General features: G+C 41.4%; 1 protein-coding gene across 5 annotated transcripts in view; it reads left to right on the top strand.

The window, feature by feature from the left end:
* Positions 1-6,693: 6,693 nt before the first annotated feature.
* The window catches only part of VPS13A (vacuolar protein sorting 13 homolog A), a 264,964-nt gene continuing 246,921 nt past the window's right edge, over positions 6,694-24,736 (top strand). For all 5 annotated transcript variants that reach the window (XM_055272202.2, XM_055272201.2, XM_063636975.1 and 2 more), the window contains exon 1: positions 6,694-7,091. In XM_055272202.2, the coding sequence (XP_055128177.1) occupies positions 6,992-7,091 (100 nt within the window). In that variant the 5' untranslated portion in view covers positions 6,694-6,991. The remainder of the gene's footprint in view (positions 7,092-24,736) is intronic.

Raw genomic sequence — 24,736 nt, 5'->3', positions numbered from 1 at the left:
TGAGCTGAGATTGCGCCACTGCACTCCAGCCTGGGCCACGGAGTGAGACTCCGTCTCAAAAAAAAAAAAAAAGAAAAAGAAAAACCAATGTCTTGTTTTCATGTTTCAGTTGCTACAAATGACACAATCTTTGAATTATTATATCTACCTCATTTACCACAGTTAATCAATTTCGAAGTCTTAAATTCCACGTTTATGACCTCCATCACATCAATGTATTTCTATTCATTTGAATTGCATTGGCCTAGTCGAGATCTATAATTACATCCTGCCGAAATCTCCATAATGGACTTTTCACTGCTCTTTAACTCTGGGACTTTCCCACCCCACTCCATCCTGGTCAGTGCTTCCTACCTGTATGTTTTATTTTACTTGCATTAACAGATAAGTAGGGGAGGGTAGGCGAGGCAGAGTGACAGTGGCTGGCCTTAGAACTGCACATTGACGTGTGGTCCAGGCTCTGGGGAAGGGCTTAACAGAAATAGTAACACACACATGGTCACACAGCTTCTAGTTCAGTCAATGGTTCACAAAGGAGGGAAAGAAATCAGAGGCAGGAAATCAAGATCATGGTCAATATTCGGAAGTCCAGAGAGGAAGAGAGTTCATGTCTGGGAGGTCTTTCACATCCTGTCTAAATCAATATTGGCTCACAAATGGAGAGGTTGGGCTGAACAAACAAGGAGGGGCAGTAGTATCAGTGGATTCAGTTCAGAGTGAGCTATCTAAGCCCACTGCCCCTGTGCCACAGGACAACTAAGAACAGACTCTCAGCACGTCACAGGCACAGCCCGACTTCTCTATCCTTCACCTGCACCTACTTCACACTTCACTGCTTGACCTGTTCTTGATTATCCGAAACTTTGACCCTTGGACTCATTACCTATTTATAGACTGGTAGTTGCTGCCGGTCCTGACACTTAAGCAGTTCTCTGGCCCTGAGCCTGGCTTCCCTCCTCAGTCATAATTTGAATTTACTCCCTTTGATGACATGGCTTCCCTCTCTCAGCCAAACGTCTCCCTTGCTACAGACTCAGCTGCAGGCCCCAACTCCCCTTTCTATAGATATGGGTATGTAAAGAATTGTTAGCTAGATAAGTAATTAAGTAGTGAAAAGCTAAAGAGAGAATTCTAAGGTACTGAGGAGGCAGTTACTGCAAAAACCAGATACAACCCCAAGGGTTGAGTGAGCAAAGGCACAGACTTGGAAATTTAGAAGAGGGGCCCTCAAACTGAAACTCAGACTTCTGAGGCCAGGGGATGCTTGACTGGCCCTTGTGCCTCTGAGTTCTGAGAAGCAAACTTCTAAGGATGGGGAACAATGAGGTTGGTTCTGACTGTTTTAAGATAGTGAGGTAATGCTGATTCTGCAAGTGTTGGAAAAAATGCAAGCTAGATTAAGGTGCTGCTAAAGTGATATGGCAGAGCATAACTGCTGGCTACTTGAGACTGAGAGGTCAGGGAAGACCTCACCTCTATGATTAGGTGATATCTGGGCACAAACCTGAATAATAAGGAATCAGCTTTTAATATCAGCCATGTTAAAATCTGAGATCAAAAGCGCTGATGGTCATCAGTATTCAGTACCCTCTTTTTCTGGGAAGAGCTCAGCTGTTTTCAGTATTTAGAGTCAGAGGAAGTTGCTTGAGAGTCCCTTTATTGTACATCCCTCATCCTAGTATTTTACTGGGATCACAGCATAATTGATATTTTAATGCATGCTGGTAAGTCACCACATTCAGATACTTTTCTTTCTTGCATATTTTTACCAAGCACCCCCTGCAGGGATATTAAATTATTATGTAGGAGCTGTTAACTCTCAGGCTTATCTCATTCTCTGGGACATCTCCTAGTTGACTTTGACTCAGCAAACCCTTGAAAAACTATTTTAAAAATAATTAGAGTTTAATAGAGAGTTGCAAAAAAATCTATAGGAGGGTCCCATATACCCTTCACCCCAGTTTTCCCCAATGGTAACATCTTATATAACTATAATGCAATACCACAATAAGAAAATAAAGATATTGGTACTATCCATGGAGCTTATTCAGATTTCTCCACTTTTATATGCACTTACGTGTGTGTGTGTGTGTAGTTTAATGCAATTTTATATAACCACTGCCACAATCGAGATACAGAAGTGTATCATAAACATAAGGCTCCTTCCTGCTATCCATATGTAGCCGCACCTATCTATCCTACTTATACCTAACCTTTGGCAACAACTAATTTGTTCTCCATCTCTATAAATTTGCTACTTCAAGAATGTTTCACAAAATATAATCATACAGGTTTTCACTCAGCATAATTCCCCTGAGATCCCTCCAAGTTGTTGCATGTATCCATAGTTCACCTTTTCTATTGCTGAGTATTCCACAGTGTGGATGTACCAGTTTGTTTAACCATTCACCAGTTGAAAAAAATGTGGGCTCTTTCCAAGTTTTGGCTATTCATGTACAGGTTTTTGTGTGATCTATAAGGTTTCATTTCTCTGGGATAAATGTCCAGGAGTGCAATTGCTGGGTCATATAGTAAGTGCATGTTTAGTTCTTGTGGCAACTGCCAAATTGTTCTCCAGAGCGCTTAACTATTTCACAACCCCACCTCCAGTGAATAAATGATCCAGTTTCTCAGTACCCTAACCAGCCTTGGTATTGTCACTATTTTTTTCAACCCTTCTGATAGGTATAATAAGATAAGATATTCTGATACCTCATTGTGGTTTTACTTTTCATTTCCCCAATGGCTAATGATGTTGCACATGTTTTCATGTGCTTATTTCCATCTGTATATACTCTTCAGGAAATATCTGCTCATGTCTTTTGGCAGGCTTTTGAGAGTTCACATCCATGTCTATCAATTATCCAATAAGGTTCAGAACCCGCTCACAGCAATTCATCAATGTGCATACATAGTTTTCCCAGAGAGTTATAACATAACCTACAACATAATAGCATTTCTGATACATCCTTCTTCACCAGTTTAGAAGGGCAAAATAATACATGCTCACTATAAAAAATTAAACTTGAAAGAACAGAAAAAATACACATTGCCAAAAGTCTCACCATATAGAGATAACCACTGTTAATATTTGGTGAGCATACTTCTAGAATCTTTCTGTATGTAAATGCTCTGTACACTTAAAAACTCACCAATTTATATAATTAGTGGGATACTATTCTGCACCTTGTTTCTCATGAGCATATATTATCGACATACTTCCACACTAGTATAGACTTTCATTATCATCTTAATGCCTGTATAGTAACCCACTACATAAGTGTGTATGTTTACTTAACCAGCTTCCCTATTAATGGATATTTAGGTCATTTCCATTTTGTTTTGCTATTATAAACAATGCTTTAAATAGTGTTCTTGGCTGGGCGTGGTGGCTCATGCCTGTAATCCCAGCACCTTGGGAGGCCGAGGCGGGTGGATCACTTGAGGTCAGGTGCTGGAGACCAGCCTGGCCAACATGGCGAAACCCTGTCTCTACTAAAAATACAAAAATTAACCGGGTGTGATGGCAACCGACTGTAATTCCAGCTACTTGGAGGCTGAGGCAGGAGAATCGCTTAAACTCTTCTGGGAGCGAAGGGTGCAGTGAGGCAAGATTGCACCATTGCACTCCAGCCTGGGTGACAAGAGCGAGACTCTTTCTCAAAAGAAAAAAAGTTCTTGTGGGAATAACTTTTTGGATTTTTATAATTATTTTCTTAGAGTAAATCTGTAGAAGTGGGATTGCTGAGTTTGTCATATATACATGCACGTATATATGTATGTACACTGATATATATACACATATGTACTATGTCAGTTTGTAAATTTTTAGGAACTGCCTTTTAGAAATATTGTGTCAATTTACATTTTCCCCTGCCCTGCTTAAGTAAGATTCTTTTTTTTTTTCTTTCTGAGATGGAGTTTCGCTCTTGTTGCCCAGGCTGGAGTGCAATGGTGTGATCTTGGCTTACTGCAACCTCTGCCTCCTGAGTTCAAGCGATTCTCCTGCCTCAGCCTCCTGACTAGCTGGGATTACAGGAGTGTGCCACCATGCCTGGCTAATTTTTTTTTTTTTGTATTTTTAGTAGAGATGGGGGTTTCGCCATGTTGACCAGGTTGGTCTCAAACTCCTGACCTCAGGTGATCCACCTGCCTCGGTCTCCCAAAGTGCTGGGATTACAGGTGTGAGCCACTGTGCCTGGCCTTAAGTAAGATTCTTATACGGTTTTTACCTTTTTGCTTGTATTCCCCTTCCAGTGAATTTTTCTCTTTTTATTAAGGATTGTAACACACAGTCTAAAGAAAATTTTTTTTTTTCTCTATGTCACCCAGGCTGGAGTGCAGTGGTACCATCATAGTTTACTGCAGCCCCGAACTCCTGGGCTCAAGGGATCCTCTCTTTCACCCTTCGAGTAGCTGGGACTACAGGCATGTGCCACCATGTCAGGCTCCAAATAACTTTTGTTTAAAATTTTTAAAGCATAAACAGATGGAGCACAGGGCTCTGTGAAGTTAGATCAATAAAAGGCCCATACCTATAAAATGGCCATCTTCTACACCTGTTCCTCCTTCTGCTTCAACAGCTTTGTGGTCTGCTTCAACAGCTTTGTTATCTGGCCATCTAGCCTGCTACCACAATGCCCATGGGGAATGATAAGGACAAGCAGCACACCAATGACATTTACTTGTGGACAAAAGAGTTAAGATTGGGAGAAAAAAAATTCCAAGATTACTACCAGTACGCCAAAACTTTAAAGACGAAGAGCTGTGGCATGGAAACTATACATAAAACTGCAAGTCCTACTTGCAAAGTTAGAGATTTATTATAAAGTTAGATGATATTGCAATTTGGGGTCATTCAGATACTCTCCCCCTCTTTTTTTTCCATTTGATCAAAGAATGAAGTATAGCATTTTAATTGTGATCTAGAGAAAGAATAACATACACTGACATACTTCCTAATTTGAAACTCGAGTTTTATGGTAGTCATTGGGCTTATTTTTCAAGGTACAACAGAAATTTGGTTTAATGGTTGAATGAGCATACCTTTTACATGATGATGTTAATATATTTTTGCTTACAAACATCCTTAGATGGATTAAGCAATACAAAGACTGAATGCAAAATGTTGTCTTTTAGTATTTACAAAGCATGTTCATGTACATCTAACACTAGATAAGAATTCGGTTACAGTATGCATCCACTTATTTCTAACACTTCCTCAGCAGAATTTTTTTCATTGCTTTATGCTTACACCTCCAACTTTTCAGCAACATCCCTTCCCCTTCCTCACTTCCACAAAATTTTCCTAGATTGTAGAAAACTAATATGAAAGCGTTTGCAAGATACTCAAGATGCATTTTTGGAGTTATGTAAATTCTTGTAACTTTGAATTTGCAGTGCTAGATATAACAGCGGAATTTTGCAGCTACTGTGTATCCGGCTTCTTATTAGTAGTGCAATGGCAAAATGCCTCATTATGTAGAGATCTTGCCCTTCCTTGGCATTTTAGCCTGTATTAGTTTCTCCGTGCAGGTACTCTGAAGCAGACTGTTAGCTGAATGCGGGAGAAGCAGGTGGGGTGGTGGCCAACAGAAGGGCCAGGTTCCAGTTCTTCCACAGAACATTGGTTGTATGACCTTGCACATATCCCTAACATTTCAGCTTCATTATATTAAGACTAGGAGGTTGGAGACCTCATAAAGGTCCTTCAAATATAAAATTATATGAAAATCATTCATAAACTCATGTAAAAATTTACAGTTTTTGTCAGGCATTCTACTTGCAAAGGCACACCCCAAACATTTAATTTTGAAAAATCTGGTGACTATGCACAAAAAGTAGTAAAATGACACAGGAATTAGTAGAAATCCATCATTATTCATTTAACGTGCAAAGAGAAAACGCTCAATGTACACTTTTTCGGTCCTGAAGATGATTAATTATAGTTCTCTAAACCTCACATTTAGCATCTCTGTGACCTCAGGCCTTTGGGATTACTTCTAAATAAGACCAAACAGGTCGAAAGAGCTGTAATTGTAATTTATTTTAGGTCAGTGGTTCGGCGGAGGCTTAGGGGTCACGGGTCCAGCACTCCCAGTATTTCTTGGAGGGTGTTCAGCAGTTTCCAGACCGGCTGACTCTTAACTCTTATCTGCAGGCAAGCGTGTCACTCTTTGGAATGAAAGACAGCTCCGCGTAAATGACTTGACCAAAAATGGGTGCTCATCTCAGATGCAGGGCAGGGACTATGTAATTCCATCCTCAACTCGCAGCAGGAAGTTAAGTCCTCCTAAGGGCCAGGCGCTCGGAGGACCAAGCGGGGAGGTTACAGGCACCGAGACACCCAGGCTGGCTGGACCCTCCCAGCCTGTAATGGTGAAGGGAGATGCTTCCTGGGACAGCCCCCTTGAAGCTTCCGGCGACGGGGCTGGGATCCGCCCACCCTTACTCAGGGGCGAGCCCTCTCGTACGCGTGGAGGCGGCCACCACCTTCTAGGGGGAGGGACGTTCCCGTCGGGCGTAACCGCCCCGCCCCCGCCCCGCCCCGGGGGGCCGTTGGGGACTCTGATCTGCAAGAGGGGGCGGGGTCGGAAAAAATCCGGTAGCTCCAGACCGGTGTCCCGTTGCCAGGCGATGGGGAGGAGGCGGGGCCGACAGGAAAGAGGAGCCGCGCTCGGCACGAAAAGGGCACCCTCTAGAGCCGCTGCCGCGCGGCCGCGCAGCCGCCTTACCTCCCTCTCCGGGCTGCGCGCCGAGGTCTGCGCCGCGCTCCGCCTCCAGCCGTGCGCAGACTTGCGCACGCGTCGTGAGAGCAGCCGCCTCCGTCCCTCGCTGGGCTCGCTGGGGCTGCGCGTCGGGCCAGTGGGGGCGCCGCAGCCGGAGCCGTCCCGGAGCCGGTGAACCGAACGGCCTCGAGGGAGGGGCGTGGGGAAGGCGGCGGGAGGAGGAGCGCACGGGCCGGCTGCCGTGCCCACCACGGCTGAGGAACATGGTTTTCGAGTCGGTGGTCGTGGACGTGTTGAACCGTTTCTTGGGGGACTATGTGGTGGACTTGGACACGTCCCAGCTCTCTCTGGGCATCTGGAAAGGTAAGGAGGCCGCCGCCGCTCCCCGGCCTCTCGTGCTTCCCGGCCGTCTCGCTGCCCGAGCGGCGTCCTGCGTTCTCGGGGCTTCGAGCACCTTGCTCGCCGGGTGCAGCCACCTGCCGCTGCCCGCCTCTGGGTCAAGTTACGTAAAGCCGGGCGGCAGTTCCCGGGCCTCCGCCCTCGAGTTGTTTATATTTTGGGGGAAAGGAGAGGGTCAGGAGTGCGGGATGAAAAGGTCTGTATTTTCCGAGCGGAGCGGACTGGCCGTGGGCTCCGTGGGTCTGGCGTTCAAGTCCCGGCGAGGGGCCCTTCTCTACCCCTGGCCCCGCGCGGTGCGGCTTTAGCCGCGCGGGGCGAGGAGGCGAGACGACGCCGTCCTGGGCTGGGTCCCATCCCTGTCCTTTGCCCCCCCGGGGTTATGACGAAGGCCCCAGAAATCCCCCGCGTGTTGCATGCTGCCTCGCACGTGAAAGCAGGCTGCTGTGACCTGGGACGCCCGCTTCCTTGCTTCGCCAGCCTCAGTTCTCGGCTAGACCCGTGGTGCTTTCTTCTCTCCCCCTTCCGGCCCTAGGACCCGGACGCTGGCTCTCTCGCCTGGGTTCGGCCGGTAACAAGGAAACTCACGTGCAGAGTAACTCAAAACAGTTGCTTGTGTGGTTGCAGTTAACAGCCTGACCCAGGAATGTGTCACATTTTCGAGGCTTTAGGATATGTGGGTCAGAGTGAATTGCCGAATTTTAAAGAAAAACCAAGGCGTGCGGTGCAACGTCTCAGACCTGCAAAAGACCGGGCTGAACAGGGCCCTACGCTGCCTAGGTGGTGAAGGACCGAGCTTTCCTTGTGTCCGTTTAGTTTGGTATTCTGCCTTACTGACGGCCTCATTTTTAGTGTTTCCATCTGTTTTTGCATTATGCGCTTGTTTATTTTAAACACCCGCTAGAAATTAGACTCCTTTATGAAATAAATTTCCCAGGCCAAAGTAAGGGTTAATTTTGTGTGTGAATAGTGTGTGTGTTTAAATATATATTTAAAGTAATTTATTCTTGCCTGTGTACACACTTCCAGTCTTCTTCTAAAATACTTATTTTGACTCTTGTCGTTTATGAGATAATGTAAACAGGTAATTTAGCTTGATTTTAAAAAATGTTACTACGGTGGGGACCTAGTATCATGATGGAGAGTGAGTGGACTACAAAAACTAGGGACATAGTGATAGCTGCTCAGCTTGTTTGATTAGTATGAGAAACTTGCAGGCTGTTTATGCTGCTTCTTAGTTGCAAAGTGAAAATAAAATTTGTCTCCCATGTACCTCAGAAGGAAGCCTTAAGAATACTTGAGGTGAACTTTGATCTGTAGTGGAATCTTGCTTCCACATTCAGGGTGGAGGTTTGTCTAGAGTGTGATTAATCAACTTATTTATTTATTTAAAATTTCCATGCAATAAAATTCACTCTTGTGATACAGTTCTGTCTTGACAAAGGCATGTGTCCACCACCACAATAATGACACATAAAAGGTTCGTCAAGCCTCCCGAATTCTCTCAGCTGCCTCCTTTGTAGTTGACCTCACGCCGCCACCACGCCCGGCTAATTTTTGTATTTTTAAAAAGTAGAGAGGGGGTTTTGCAATGTTGGCCAGGCTGGTCTCAAACTCCTGACCTCAAGTAATCCGCCTGCCTCTGCCTCCCAAAGTGCTGGGATTACAGGCGTGAGCCACTGCGTCCGCCTGACTGTAAGTATTTATCTGTTTGTTGGTTGAAGAATATTTCAGTTTTTGGAGGTTATAAGTAAAGCTGTCATAAACATTCATATACAAGTGTTTGTGTGAACATAATTGTTATTTCTCTTGGATAAATACCTAAGAGTCGTTTTAAATTGGGTTGTACTTTTTCTTTTTTGAGATTTATTTCGTATACCATAAATTTCACCCTTTTAAAATGTACAATTCAGTGTTTTTTAGTATAGTCACAAAATTGTACAACCATCACCACTCTCTTATTCCAGAATATTTCAGCACCCCAAAATTACATCTTATGCCCATTAGGAGTAACTCCCAGTTTCCTCCCACTTCTCACTACTCCACCTCTGGCAACCACTAATCTACTTTCTGTCTTTATGGATTTGGTAATTCTGGACATTTCATTTAAATGGAATTATATAATATGTGGCCTTTTGTTTCTGGCTTCTTTAACCTAATGTATTTTCAAGGTTCCTCCATGTTGAAGGATGTATGTATGACTATTTCATTTGCTCTTATGGTTGAATAATATTCCATTGTATTCATAGACCACAATTTATTTATCTATACTCACTAGTTGCTGGATGTTTAGATTATTCTTAAACATCCACCTTTTGGATATTATGAATAATGCCACTGAACATTCATGTACAAGCTTTTTTGTGGATGTATGTTTTAAATTCTCTTGGATATATACCTAGAAGTGGAATTGCTGGGTCATATGCTGACTTTGTGTAACCTTTTGAGGAACAGCCAAACTCTTTTTCCAAAGTGTTTGTTTTCTTATTGTTGAGTTTTGAGAGTTCTTTAGATATTAAGGATACAAGTTCTTCATCAGATATGTAATTTGAAAATATTTTCACAGTCTTTTCCCATTTTGTCTTTTGCAGAACATACATTTTTGATTTTAGGAAAAGCCCAGTTTATAAAACATTTCTTTTATAAATCATGGCTTTTGGTATTCATATCTAAGAAATCTTTTCCCAACCCAAAGTCAAAGATGTTCTCCTATGTTTTCTTAAGGAAGTTTTGTAGTTTTAGGTTTTGGATTTCTTTTTGTGTAAGGTATGTGATATGTGTTGAAGGTTGAGGTTCATTTGTTTGTATGTGGATGCAAACATCCAATTGTTCAGCACCACTTGCCAAAAAAGAAGATCCTTTCTCTATTGAATTATCTTTGCATTTCGTAAAACAAAACAAAACAAAACAAAAAAATCAATAGACATAATATTGTGTGGCTTTAGTCTGTCTCAACAATCTGCGTGTCCATCATTTCACCAATACTACACTGTCTCGATAACTGTGTCTTTGTAGTTAGTCTGGAAATCAGGTAGTGTGATCCCTCTAACTTTAGTCTTTATCAAATAATTTAAAAAATAACAAGTCATTGTCTAGGTGTGGTGCTCATTCCTGTAGTCCCAGCACTTTGGAAGGCTGAGGTGGGAAGATGGCTTGAGCATAGGAGTTTGAGATTACAGTGAGCTCTGTTCATGCCACTGCATTCCAACCTAGGTGACAGACAGCGAGACTCTGTCTCAAAATAAAATAAAATAACATGTCAGTGTTTTATTTATAGAAATTGGTTATGTTTTTATAAATGAAACTTTAAATAATAGCTGGAGTTTTTTTAATCTTTGAGAATTTCAAAAGTAGTACTTTGATAAATTTGTAGGATTTTTAAAAAACATTGTTTGAAAATTTCTGTAATAGAAACTAGATGGCCAGGCATAGTGGCTCATGCCTGTAATCGCAGCACTTTGGGAGACCGGGGAGTGTGGATCACTTCAGACCAGCCTGGACAGCGTGGTGAAACCTCATCTCTACTAAAAAAATAAGATACAAAAATTAGCTGGGTACCGTGGCGCTTGCCTGTAATCCCAGCTAATCAAGAGACTGAGGCAGGAGAATCACTTAAAGCTGGGAGGCATAGGTTGCAGTGAGCTGAGATCACACCACTGCCCTCTAGCCTGGCCAACAGAGCGAGACCCTGCCTCAAAAAAAAAAAAAAAAAAAAAAAAAAAAAAAAAAAAAAAAAGACAGAAACTAGATGCTGCGTAGGAAAATTTTAAGATAATATTTTATGGTCTAACTGAAGGACCTATTGGTAGTTGTAAATGTGTGCTTTTGCTAGGCTTCTGAAATAATCCAGCAAATTTCAATATTAGCATATTACTATAATAGTATCAATTAGTATTCAGTCATTACTAATAATGGATGGTGCTCTGAAAATTTGTTGCTGAGACGGATTCTTTGGAAATCAGAATGCATTTTCCCGTGGAAGCATTCTTATATATGAATGAGGAGTTTTCCAAAAACCTGTTTAATTATAATGCAGCAGAAGAGTGCTACTGTACTGGGTTCAATACAGTAAGTAGATTCACTGCTAGAAGACTCTGTCTTACAGGGGATGAAAAAGGAATTGAGCTTCATTCCAGGACTGACTCTTGGCAAATTTTGATGTTGGTAAAGTATACTTTTTATACACTTATATTTATAATTCTCCCTTCCCATATATCATCTAGTTAGAGAGGTGGTAATATTTTATAGACTCATCTGAAATTTATCTTCCCAACTTTCTCCAGCAATTTTCTTTTTCTTTTTCTTTTCTTTTTAATTGAGACGGAGTCTCGTTCTGTCACCCAGGTGGGAGTGCAGTGACGCGATCTCGGCTCACTGCAACCTCTGTCTCACGGCCTCAAGTGATTCTCCTGCCTCAGCCTCCCAAGTAGCTGGGATTAAAGGTGCCCACCACCATGCCTGGCTAATTTTTGTATTTTTAGTAGGGACGGCGTTTCACCACGTCAACCAGGCTGGTCTCGAGTGCCTGACCTCAAGTGATCTGCCCGCCTTGGCCTCCCAAAGTGCTGGGATTACAGGTGTGAGCCACTGCATCCGGCCATTTCACATATTTTCTGTAAGAGCTAGGCTGCATCAGAATCAGCCATAGGTGCTTGTTATGAATACAAATTTTTGAACCTGCCTCCAGAGATTATCAATTATTTATCTGGAATAGGACATGAACATCTTTTTTTAAACAAATGACACTGGGGACTGTGATGCACAGTTGGGTACATTTTAAAAGAACATTAAGGGGGAAAGTATTAGAATTTTAAATAGACAAAAGCAGTGGTAAAGGTGGCTTGTGTGATAGAATTATCATTTGTGACACAGGAAGTACCTGTACTTCATAGCCCCTTCTTAAGTTAGCCTCCTTTGTCTCTATTTTGTTTTCTCCGAAATCATGATACTTGGACAAATTTGTAATTTTTTTGATAATGCCTGACATCTTTATGTAACATTAGAAGTTCAGATTTCTTGTCTATTAACTAACATACATATTCTGTTTTTGAAATGGTAATCTCCCAGTTTTCCCTTTATAATAGAACCATGTGTTTAATGGCCACTTAACTGGATACCCCCATGATACCAGAAGCAGTACAGGAAGATGAAGATTCAGTTAGGATACAGTTTTTGATTTTTTTTTTTTTTTTTGGAGATGGAGTCTCGCTCTGTCACCCAGGCTGGAGTGCAGTGGCACGATCTCGGCTCACTGCAAGCTCCGCCTCCCGGGTTCACGCCATTCTCCTGCCTCAGCCTCTCTGAGTAGCTGGGACTACAGGCACCCACCACCACTCCCGGCCAATTTTTTATATTTTTAGTAGAGACAGGGTTTCACCGTGGTCTCGATCTCCTGACCTCGTGATCCACCCGCCTCAGCCTCCCAAAGTGCTGAGATTACAAGCGTGAGCCACTGCGCCCGGCCTCAGTTTTTGATTTTTAAGGAGTCATTCTTCTGTGCCCAGAATACACTAGGGAGCCAAACAAATGATTCTTACAGTCTGCTGTTAATGACCAATTCTAATTCCTTATATATTATTTTTATATTTTTGTTCTAAAATACTTTAATAGAACTTTAAAGACTATGAAACATTTTATTATAAAAAGTGTTATGAGATTTTATAGTACCTCTCCATATACCCATTATCTAGATTCTGTCATTAATATTATGTATTAACAGCTTTATTGAGGTATAATTGACATGCAGTAAAATACACGTTAAAGTCTACAGTTTGGTAAGTTTTAGCATATATGTGCATGCAGGTAACAATCATCACATGATAATGAGCCTATCTATCATACCTAAAAGTTTCCTTGTGCTTTTTTGTAAACCGTATCTTCTAACCCTCCTTGTCTCTTATACCCTTCTTGTCCTCAGGTTTTTGCTGATTTGCTTTCTGTTACTGCATATTAGCTTGAGTTTTCTAGACTTGTATAAATGGGATTGTACAGTTTGTATTCATTCAGTCTGGCTTATTTCAGCATAATTATTTTGAGATTCATCCATGTGGTGGTACAATCAATAATTTATTCCTTTTTATTGCTGACCATAGCAAGTGGTGGTGAGGTTGTGGAAAAACTGGAACTCTCTATTATATGTCTCCTGGGGATGTAAAATGTTAAACAACGTTGGAAAACAATTTGGCAATTTCTTAAAAAGTTAAACATACATCAACCATATTATCAAGCCATTGCACTTCTACATGTTTACCCAAGAGAAATGAAAGCATATGTTCATGAAAAGATTTGCACACAAATGTTCATAGCAGCTTTATTTTTAATAGCCCCAAATGGGAAACAATCCAAGTATCCACCAACAGGTGAATGGATAAACAAACTAGCATATCCTTATAATGAAATACCATTAATACTTAACCACACGTTTTGTCACATACCTGTCCATCTGTCCATCTCTCTATCCATGCAGCAATTCATATTATTAGATGTATTTCAGAGTAAGCTGTAGAGATGAGTTCATTTCCTCCTGAATACTTCAGCATGTGTATCATTAATTAGAGTGCAATATTTGCTAATTTTTTTCCTTTTGAGGTAAAATCTATATAGAAGAAAATATACAAATCTTAAATGTACATTGACTGAGTTTTGACAAATACATACACATGTGTCACTCAAACCCAGTCAGGATATAGAACTTGACCATCACCCCAGAAAGTCTTTTTCCTGACCTTTCCTAATCTATTCCTACCCTCATCTTCAGAGGCAACAAATACTGTGAATTTTTTTTTTTTCTATCATACATACACATCTATTCTGCTTTGCTGAGAGTGTTTTCTTTTCCTTCAAGAATGTTGGGGCCAGGCATGGTGGCTCATGCCTGTAATTTCAGCACTTTGGGAAGCTGAGGTGGCCAGATCAGTTGAGGTCAAGAGTTCGAGACCAGCCTGGCCAACATGGTGAGACCCTGTCTCTACTAAAAATACAAAAATTAGCTGAGTATGGTGGCGGGCACCTGTAGTCCCAGCTACTTGGCAGGCTGGGACACGAGAATCGCTTGAACATGGGAGGCAGAGGTTGCAGTGAGCCGAGATCGTGCTGCTGCACTCCAGCCTGGGTGACAGAGCAAGACTCTATCTCAAAAAAACAAAAACAAAAGAATGCTGGATTTTGTCAAATGTTTTTTTCTGCATTTATTACCATTATCATAGGATTTTTTTCTTCTTTAATCTGTTGGTGTGATAGATTCCGTTAATTGATCTTTGAATGTTGAACTAGCCTTGCATACCTAGAATAAATCCCATTTGGTCATGATGTTTACGTTTAGCCCTCAGTATCTCCAGGGGATTGGTTCCAAGACCTATGCAGATACCAAAATCCACAACAGAGAGGGCATGGAAGCTCTCCATCACCTTACCTTGCCCTTTCCATCTCTTTATCTGTATCCTTTGTAATATCCTTTATGATAAACTGTTAAATATAAGTATTTCCCTGAGTTTTGTGAGTTATCCCAGCAAATTATCAAACCAAATTAAAAAGTTGTGTGAACTCTGATTTATAGCTGGTCAGTCAGAAGCACAGATCACAGCCTGGGACTTGTGACTAACATCTGAAGTGAGGCGCAGTCTTATGGAACTGAGCCCTTACTGTGTGGGATATGACACTATTTTTCTTTCTTTCTTTTCTTTTCTTTTCTTTTTTTTTTTTTTTTTTTTTGAGATAGAGTCTTGCTCTGTCACCAGGCTGGAGTGCAGTGGCACAATTTTGGCTTACTGCAACCTCTGCCTCCCAGGTTCAAGTGATTCTCCTGCCTCAGCCTCCCGAGTAGCTGGGACTACAGGCGCCTGCCACCACACCAGGCTAATTTTTGTATTTTTGGTAGAGACGGAGTTTCACCATGTTGACCAGGATGGTCTTGATCTCTTGACCTTGTGATCCACCTGCCTCGGCCTTCCAAAGTGCTGGGATTACAGGCACGAGCTGCCGCGCCCGGCCCAATATGACACTATCTCTAGGTAGATAGTGTCATTATTTAATTGAATTATAGTTGGTGTCTGTTGGAGAATTGTTTAGGGATTGGGGGGAAAAACTTCACACATCTGGTTATCCAAGGGTTCTGTGTTGAATATGAGAGTAGAGAGGAAAACCTTTATTTTCCTTTGACAGTATCTGTCATATTTATAGCTGTTTTCTGTTCGTTGTACTTGTTTCCTTTTTAAACAGTCTTCCCCTCCTCTTTTGCCTTCTCTGGTTTTAATTGATCATTTGATATGATTTAATTTTTTTCTCCTGTCTTAGCATACCAATTATACTTCTTAAACAATTTATTTAAGTGGTTGTCTTACAGTTTGTGCCGTTCACTTAAAACTAGTCCAAGTCCACGTCCAAATAACATTATAGGTCAGGTACAGTGGCTCAAGCCTGTAATTCCAGCATTTTGGGGGACTGAGGCTGGCGGATCACTTAAGGTTAAGAGTTCGAGACCTGCCTGGTCAACATGGTGAAACCCTGTCTCTACTAGAAACACAAAAAATTTGCTGGGCATGGTAATGTGCGCCTGTAGTCTCAGCTACTCAGGAGGCTGAGGTATGAGAATCACTTGAACTGGGAGGCAGTGAGCCGAGATTGTGCCACTTCACTCCAGCCTGGGCAACAGTGTGAAACTCCGTCTCAAAACAAAAACAAAAACAAAAAAATCCCACTGTACTACTTCATGGAAAATGGAGGTAGTATACATAATACTCTATCTTACAATAGAGTATACAGATTCCTCCCTTCTGCCCATTATAACGTTGTTGCCATTAATTTCACTTATCCATAAGTTGTAATAATCCAGTGCATTGCTGCTATTAGTATTTTAGACAATTTTTCTATTAATTTAAGAATAAGGAGGAAAAGACTTAATTTACCTTCATCTCTTAATTCTGTAATGCTCCTGTAAATCTGAGTTTTTGGTTTAAATCATTTTCCTTCTTTCTGAAGAACTCCTTTATTTATTTATTTTGTTATTTTTGAGATGGAGTCGTGCTCTGTTGCCCAGCCAGGAGTGCAGTGGCGCGATCTCCGCTTACGGCAACCTATGCCTCCCGGGTTCAAGCAATTCTCCTGCCTCAGCCTTCTAAGTAGCTGGGACTACAGATGCACGCCACCATGCCCAGCTAATTTTTGTATTTTTAGTAGAGACGGGGTTTCACTATGTTGGCCAGGATGGTCTTGATCTCTTGACCTAGTAATCTGCCTGCCTCAGCCTCCCAAAGTGCTGGGATTACAGGTGTGAGCCACCACGCCCGGCCTGTCTTAACCACTTTAAGTGTACACTTCATGTCATTAAGTACACTTAGATTGTGCAACCATCACCACAATTCATCTCCTGACTTCACCACCATTCATCTCCTGAATTCTTCATCTTGCAAAACTGAACCACTTACCCGTTAAGCAATGACTACCCATTCCACCATCTTCCCAGACCCCAGTAACCATAATTCTACTTTTGATCTCTGTGAATTCGAATACTTGAAGTATAAGTGGAATTATACAGTATTTGCCATTTGTTACTGGTTTCTTTTACTCAGCATAATGTCCTCAAGGTGCATCCATGTTGTAGGAAATGTCAGAATTTCAATAATTTTTCAAGCTAAATAGTATCCCGTTGTATGTATATACTACATTTTGTTTCTCCATTCATCTGTTGATTAATAGTTGGGCAGCTTCCATCTTTTGGCTGTTGTGAATAATGGTGTTATGAACGTGGATATTTTTCTTTGAAGTTAAGTCTGTGCCGCCAGATTTTTGGGTTACATACCCAGAAGCAGAATTGCTGGATCATATAGTAATTCCATTATCAATTTTTTTGAGGAACCATCGTACTACTTTCCATAGTGGCTGCACCATTTTACATTCCTACCAACAGTGTACAAGGGTCACGATTTCTCCACATCCTCACCAACATTTATTTTCTCTTTTTTTGATAGTAGTTATCCTAATGGATAAGACGTGGTATCTTGTAGTTTTCATTTACATTTCTCTAATTAGTAATGTTGAACATTTTTTCATGGGCTTATTGACCATTTATATATCTTAATTGGAGAAATATCTATTTAAGTCGTTTGTCCATCTTTTAATCAGGTTGTTCATTTTTTGAGTTGTAAGAGTTTATACACACCCACACACACACACACACACAGGATATTAGCTGCTTATCAGATATATGATTTGCAAATATTTCCCATTTTGTGTGTTACCTTTTCTTCTTTTTTTTTTCCCTGGTAACTTTTATTTTAGGTTCATGGGGTACATGTGTGGGTTTGTTGTGTGGATGAATTGTATGTCACTAGGGTTTGATGTATAAATTATTTTGTCACCCAGGTAGAGAGTGTAGTACCCGATAGATAGTTTTTTGATCCTCACCCTCCCCACATCCTCCACCCTCAAGTAGGCCTTGGTGTTTGTTGTTTCCTTCTTTGTGTCCATGTGTACCGGATAGAGTTTGAATACATGTCCCCACCAAGTCTCATATTTAATTGTAATCCCCATTGTTGGAGGTGGGGACTGGTGGGAGGCAGTTGGGTCATAGCGGTGGATCTTTCATGGCTTGGTGCTGTCCTTGCAATAGTTCTTGCAAGATCTGGTTAAGTGTGTGGCACCTCCCTATGCACTCCCCCTCTTGCTCCTGCTGTGGCCATGTGATGTTCTGGCTCCGCTTTTGCCTTCTGCCATGATTGAAAGCTTCCTGCGTCCTCCCCAGCAGCTGGGCAGATAGATGCTGGTGCCATGCTTCCTGTATAGCTTGCAGAACCATGAGCCAATTAAACCTCTTTTCTTTGTAAATCACCCAGGCTCAGGTATTTCTTTTTAGCAACACAACAATGGACTAACACAGTACTCAAGTTTTAACTCCGTCTTGTAAGTGAGAATATGCGGTATTTGGTTTTCTTTTCTTGTGATAACTCACTTAGGGTAATGGTCTCCAGTGGCATCCATGTTGCTGCAAAGGGCATAATTTTGTTCCTTTTCATGGCTGTGTGGTAGTCCATGGTGAATATATACTGCATTTTCTTTATCCAGTCCGTTGTTGACAGACATCTATGTTGATTCCATGTCTTTGCTATTGTGAAGTAGTGCTGTGATGCACATAGGCATGTATGTGTCCTTATGGTAGGACAGTTTATGGTCCTTTGGGTATATACCCAGTAATGGGTTTGCTGGTTCTAATGGTAGTTCTTAATTCTTTGGTAGTTCTTAGTTCTTAAATCTCCAGACTGCATTCCAAAGTGGCTGAGCTAATTTACATTCCCACCAGCAGTGTGTAAGTACATTCCCACCAGCAGTGTGTAATAGCCATTCTGACTGGTGTAGGATGGTATCTCACTGCTTTTTATTGCATTCCTGTAATGATTAGTGATGTTGAGTTTTTTTTTTTTCCATGTTTCTTGGCCACGTGTATGTCTTTTGAGAGGTGTCTGTTCATGTCCATTGCCCATTTTTTAAATGGGGTTGTTTTTTTGCTTGTTTGTTTAAGTTCCTTATCGATTCTGGATAATTAGACCTTTGTTTGATGTATAGCTTGCAAATATTTTCTCCCATTTTGTAGATTGTCTGTTTACTCTGTGGACAGTTTCATTTGCTGTGCAAGAGCTCTTTAGTTTAATTAGGTCCCACTTGCCAATATATATATATATGTTTTTGGTTTTTTTTTTTGCAGTTCTGGAATTTTCATCACGAAATCTTTGCCAGGGCTTATGTTCAGCATGGTATTCCCTAAGTTTTCTTCTAGGGTTTTTATAGTTTTAGGTTTTACATTTAAGTCTTTAATCTATCTTGAGTTGATTTTTGTATATGGTGAAAGGTAGGATCCAGTTTCAGTCTTCTGCATATGGCTGGCCGTTATCTCCACACCATTTATTGAATAGGGAGTCCTTTTCCCATTGCTTGTCAGTTTTGTTAAAATCAGATGGTTGTAGGTGTCTGGCTTTATTTCTGGGTTCTCTGACCTGTTCCATTGGTCTACGTGTCTGTTTTTGTATCAGTGCCATGTTGTTTTGGTTATTGTGGCCTTGTAGTATAGGTTGAAGTCAGGTAGTGTGATGCCTCAGGCTTCATTCCCTTTGCTTAGGGTTGCTTTGGCTATTCAGGCTCCTTTTTTGGGCCCATATGACTTTTAAAATAGTTTTTTCTAATTCTTTGAGAAATAACATTGGCAGTTTGATAGGAATAGCATTGAATCTGTAAATTGTTTTGGGCAGTATGGACATTGTAACAATTTTGATTCTTCCTGTCTATGAGCATGGAATGTTTTTCCATTTGTTTATGTTGTCTCTGATTTCTTTGAGCAATGTTTTGTAATTCTCATTGTAGAGATCTTTTACCTCTCTGATTAGCTCTATTCCTAGGCATTTTCTTTTTGTGGCTATTGTGAATGGGATTGAATTCTTGATTTGGCTCTCAGCTTGGATGTTAGTGGTATATAGAAATACTACTGATTTTTGTACATTGATTTTGTATCCTGAAAGTTGGTTGAAGTTATTAGTTCTAGGAACCTTCAGGCAGAGACTATGGAGTTTCCTACATATAGAATCATACTGTCTGCAAACAGGGATGATTTGACTTCCTCTCTTCCTATTTGGATGCCTTTTATTTCTTTCTCTTTCCTGATTGCTCTGGCTAGGACTTCCAGAACTATGTTGAATAGGAGTAAGTGGGTATCCTTGTGTTGTCCTGGTTCTCAAGGGGAATACTTCCAGCTTTTGCCCATTCAGTGTGATGTTAGCTGTGGGTTTTTCATAGATGGCTCTTATTATCTCCAGGTATATTCGTTTGATGCTTAGTCTTTTGAGGGTTTTTAACATGAAGGGATGTTGAATTTTATCAAAAGTCCTGAATCTATCAAGATGATCATGTGGTTTTTGTTTTTAGTTCTGTTTAGTAATGAATCACACTTACTGATTTGTGTATATTGAACCAACTTTGCATACCAGGAATAAAGTCTACTTGATCATGGTAGATGTGCTGCTGGATTTGGTTTACTATTTTGTTGAAGATTTTTGCATTTGTGTTAATCAGGGATACAGGCCTGAAGTTTCCTGTTTTATGTCTCTGCCAGGTTTTGTTATCAGAATGATGCTGGCTTCATAAAATAAAATGAGTTAGGGAGGAGTCCCTCCTTCTCGATTTTTTGGAATAGTTTCAATAGGATTGGTACCAGCTCTTCTTTATATGTCCGGTAGAATTTGGTTATGAATCCATCTGGTCCAGGGCTTTTTCCTGGTTGGTAGACTTCTTATACAATTTCAGAACTCATTATTGGTCTGTTGAGGTATTCAGTTTCTTCCAGGTTCAATCTTGGGAGGTTGTATGTTTCCAGGAATTCATCCATTTCTTGTAGATTTTCTAGTTTGTGTGCGTAGAGATGTTCATAATAGCCTCTAAGGATTTTTTGTATTTCTCTGGGTCAGTGGTAATGTCCCCTTTGCCATTTCTAATTGTGTTTATTTGGATCTCCTCTCTCTCTTTTTTTTTCTTTGTTAGTCTGGCTGGCAATCTATCTTATTTATTCTTTCAAGGAACAATCTTTTGTATGTTTTTTTTTGTTCAGTTCAACTCTAATTTTGGTTATTTCTTTTCTGTGGCTAGCTTTGGGGTTGATTTGCTCATTTTTCTAGTTCCTCTAGGCATGATATTAGTTAACTTTGTATCTTTCTAACATTTTGATGTGGGCATTTAGCACTATAAACTTTCCTCTTAAGACTACATTAGCTATGTCCCAGAGATTCTGGTATATTGTATCTTTGTTTTCATTAGTTTCAAGTAATTCCTTTCTTTTCTTTTCTTTTTTCTTTTTTTTTTTTTTTTTTGAGACAGGTTCTTGCCCTGTCGCCAAGGCTGGAGTGGAGTGGCATGAACACGGCTCACTGCAGCCTCAACCTTCCGGCCTCAAGCAGGCCTCCCACCTCTCAGCCTCCTGAGTAGCTGGGAATACAGGTGTGCACTCCTACACCTGGCTAATTTTTTTTTGTATTTTTTGTAGTGACAATGTTTCCCCATGTTGGCCAGACTAGTCTTGAACTCCTGGGCTCAAGTGATCCCCCCCACCTAAGCCTTGCAAAGTGCTGGGATTACAGGCATGAGCCACTGTGTCTGGCCCAAAGAATTTCTTGATTTCAGTGAAATTAAGATTTCGTTGTTTACCCAAAAGTCATTCAGGAGCGGTTTAATTTCCATAGAATTGTATGGTTTTGAGAGATCTTCTTGGTATTGATACTTGTTTTTATTGCACTGTCATCTTGAGAACATGGTTGGTATGATTGTGGGATTTTTAATTTGTTGAGAATTGCTTTATGGTTGAGCATGTGGTTGGTTTTAGATATGTGCCATGTGCATATGAGAATAATGTATATTCTGTTTTTGTTGGGTGAGGTGTTCTGTAGAACTCTGTTAGGTCCATTTAGTGAAGTGTTGATTTTAGGTCTGTCTAATACTGTCAGTGGGTTATTGAAGTCTCCCACTATTATTGTGTGGTTTTGCAAGTCTCCGTAGGTCTCTGAGAGCTTGTTTTACGAATCTAGGTGCTCTAGTGTTGGGTATATACGTATTTAGGATAGCTAAATCTTCTTGTTGAATTCAACCTTTTATCGTTTTGTAATGCCCTTCTTTGTCCTTTTTGATTGTTGTTTGTTTCAAGTCTGTTTTGTCTGAAATGAGTTACCCATGCCTGCTCTTTTTTGTTTTACATTAGCTTGATAGACCTTTCTCCATTCCTTTACTTTGAGCCTGTGGGTGGCACTGCATATGAAATGGGTCTCATAAAGACAACATACAGTTGGTTCTTGGTTCTTTATATGAATTGCCATTCTGTGCCTTTGAAGTGGGATGTTTAGCCTGTTTACATTCAGGATGAATATTGGTATGTGCAGATTTCATCTTGTTACCATGTTGTTAGCTGGTTGTTATGTAGACTTGATTGTATAGTTGCTTTATAGAGTTAGTGGTCTCTGTACTTAAGTGTGTTTCTGTGGTGGCTGGTAATGGTCTTTCATTTCCATGGTTAGCACTCCCTTAAGGACCTCTTAAAAGGCAAGTCTGGTAGTAATGAGTTCCCTTAGCATTTACTTGTCTGAAAAGGATTTTATTTCTCCTTCACTTATGAAGCTTAGTTTGGTTAGATATGAAATTCTTGGTTGGAATTTCTTTTCTTTAAAGATGCTGAATTAGGCCCCCAATCTCTTCTGGCTTGTAGGATTTCTGCTGAAAGGTCTGATGTTAGCCTGATGGGGTTCCCTTTGTAGTAGACCTGCCCCTTCTCTCTAGCTCCCTTTAATGTTTTTTTCTTTCACATTGACCTTGGAGAATCTGATGATTATGTGTCTTGGGGATGGTCATCTTGTATAGTATCTTGCAGGGGTTCTATGAATTTCCTGAATTTGCATGTCAACCTCTCTAGCTAGGATGGGGAAATTTTTGTGGACAGAATCCTCAAATATGTTTCCAAGTTACTTGTTTTCTCTCCCTCTCTTTCAGGGACAACAATGAGTTGTGGATTTGATCTCTTCACATAATCTCATGTTTTTGGGAGATTTTTTCCATTAAAAAGTTATTTTTCCTCTATTTTTATCTGAGTTGATTTGAAGAACCAGTCTTTAAGTTCTTGAAATTCCCTCCTCAGCTTAATCTGTTCTGCTGTTAATACTTCCAGTGATATTGTGAAGTTCTTGTAGTGAGTTTTTTTTAGCTCTGTCTGATCAGTTTGGTTGTTTCTTAAAATGACTATTTCGTTTTTTAGCTCTTGACTCATTTTACTGGATTCCTTAAATTCCCTGGATTAGGTTTCAACTTTCTCTCGAATTTCAGTATCTTCTGAATTTTATGCCCATCATTTCAGTCTGATTAAGAACCATCACTAGGCTGGGTACAGTGGCTCACACCTGTAATCCTAGCACTTTGGGAGGCTGAGGCAGGCGGATCACTTGAGGTCAGGTGTTCAAGACCAGCCTGGCCAACATGGTGAAACCCTGTCTGTAATTAAAATACAGAAATTAGCTGGGTGTGGTGGTGAGCACCTGTAATCCCAGTTACCCAGGAAGCTGAGGCAGGAGAATCACTTGAACCCAGAAGGTGGAGATTGCAGTGAGCCGAGATCGTGCCACTGCACTCCAGCCTGGGCGACAGAGCAAAACTCTGTCTTTAAAAAAATAAATAAATAAAATAAGAACCGTTGCTGGGGAGCTACTGCAGTCATTTTAAGGTAAGAAGACACTCCGGCTTATAGAGTTGCTAGAATTCTTGCCCTAATTCTTTCTCATCTTTGTGGGCTGATGTTCCTTTAATCTCTCTGGTTGCTATCCTTTGGATGAGGCTTTTTGCTTTTATGTTCTTGGATGCCCCAAGGGTTTGACTGTGATGTAAGTTGAATTTAGTCTACTGGCATAGTTTCTTGATGATTTCTGGGTACCAAGGCTCAGCTCAGCACTCCTGGCATGCATGCTATAACCCTGGGGTGTTAGGACTAGGCACATGACTTTGTTCTGTGTCTCCTCGAGATTAAGCACCCGTTGCACTGGTGGGGCCAAGGTGTTCCCGGTCTGCTGGGCAACAACACTCTGATGGTGGGGCCAGCAAAAGTGCTTGGTTGGGGCGGTGGCAGCAGGGTGGTGAGGCCTGCATATACACTGGAAAAGCCGTGGGGGGAGGCTGTGGGTGACTGTGTCCTGGCAAAACAGTGTGGGGAAGCTGTGGGTGGGTGGATGCTGGTGGAGGCCCATGTGCAGGTGCTCTCTGGTGGTTACCTGGGGCTTGCCAGCAAAGGAGCTATAGTGGTGGCTGCCAGGAAGTGCTGTGGTTGGGCATCAGCGTACATTGCAATTGGATGTGGCCAGGCAGGGACTGTGGAACAGGCAACCAGGGATGGGGGTTGAGGGGGGCGCTCAAATCAGACAAGCCCTGTGCCATGGGCAAGATAGTCGTGTTCTGTCTAGGTCCAATAGTCAACAAAGACCAAAGCTACCTAGAGGTGTGTGGTGAGCTTTGGGAGATGGACATCCCTGGCCATGCTCCACTGCAGCCATTCCCACACCAGGCCTTCTGGGCTCCTTGCAGACTGGAGTCCTGTTTCTGCCAACTTCCCAAGCAGCTGTCTTTGCAACCTCAAATGTCTGTGGGGGTCATGGAGCCTCCTTCAGCTAGGATTCTAGAGGTCAATGGCAAGAATAGGCTACTCCATGCCTATTTAACTCATCCTTTCCGCAGGAGCATTTGGGGTCAGAATGAGTCATGGTGCTCGGGGAACTCCCTGTAAGATTCCCAGCTTTCTCCTCCTTCAGCCCAGGATGTGCATCCTCCGTCTGTCCACTCTCAGTGCCTTCCTTCCAAAGATCTGCTCAGAGTGTGCTGGTCTTCTTGATGGCTTGGTCTCTTGTTGGTGGAAGCTATTCCTGACTCTGTGTCTACTTGGCCACCCTGACTCCTCTGTGTTGTCTGTTCACTGTATATAGTGTCATGTGAAAAATAAAAGTTTTAACATTTGACGAAGTCCAATTCATCTATTTTTTTTTCTTTTGTTACCTATGCTTTTGGTGTTACATCCAAGAAATCATTGCAAAATGCAGTGTCATAGAACTTTCCCCCTA

This window comes from Symphalangus syndactylus, chromosome 3 (assembly GCF_028878055.3).
Source record: "Symphalangus syndactylus isolate Jambi chromosome 3, NHGRI_mSymSyn1-v2.1_pri, whole genome shotgun sequence".
Classification (NCBI taxonomy): Eukaryota; Metazoa; Chordata; class Mammalia; order Primates; family Hylobatidae; genus Symphalangus; species Symphalangus syndactylus.
Note: the sequence above shows the minus strand (reverse complement) of the source record. Positions and strands in the feature narration are given on the sequence as shown.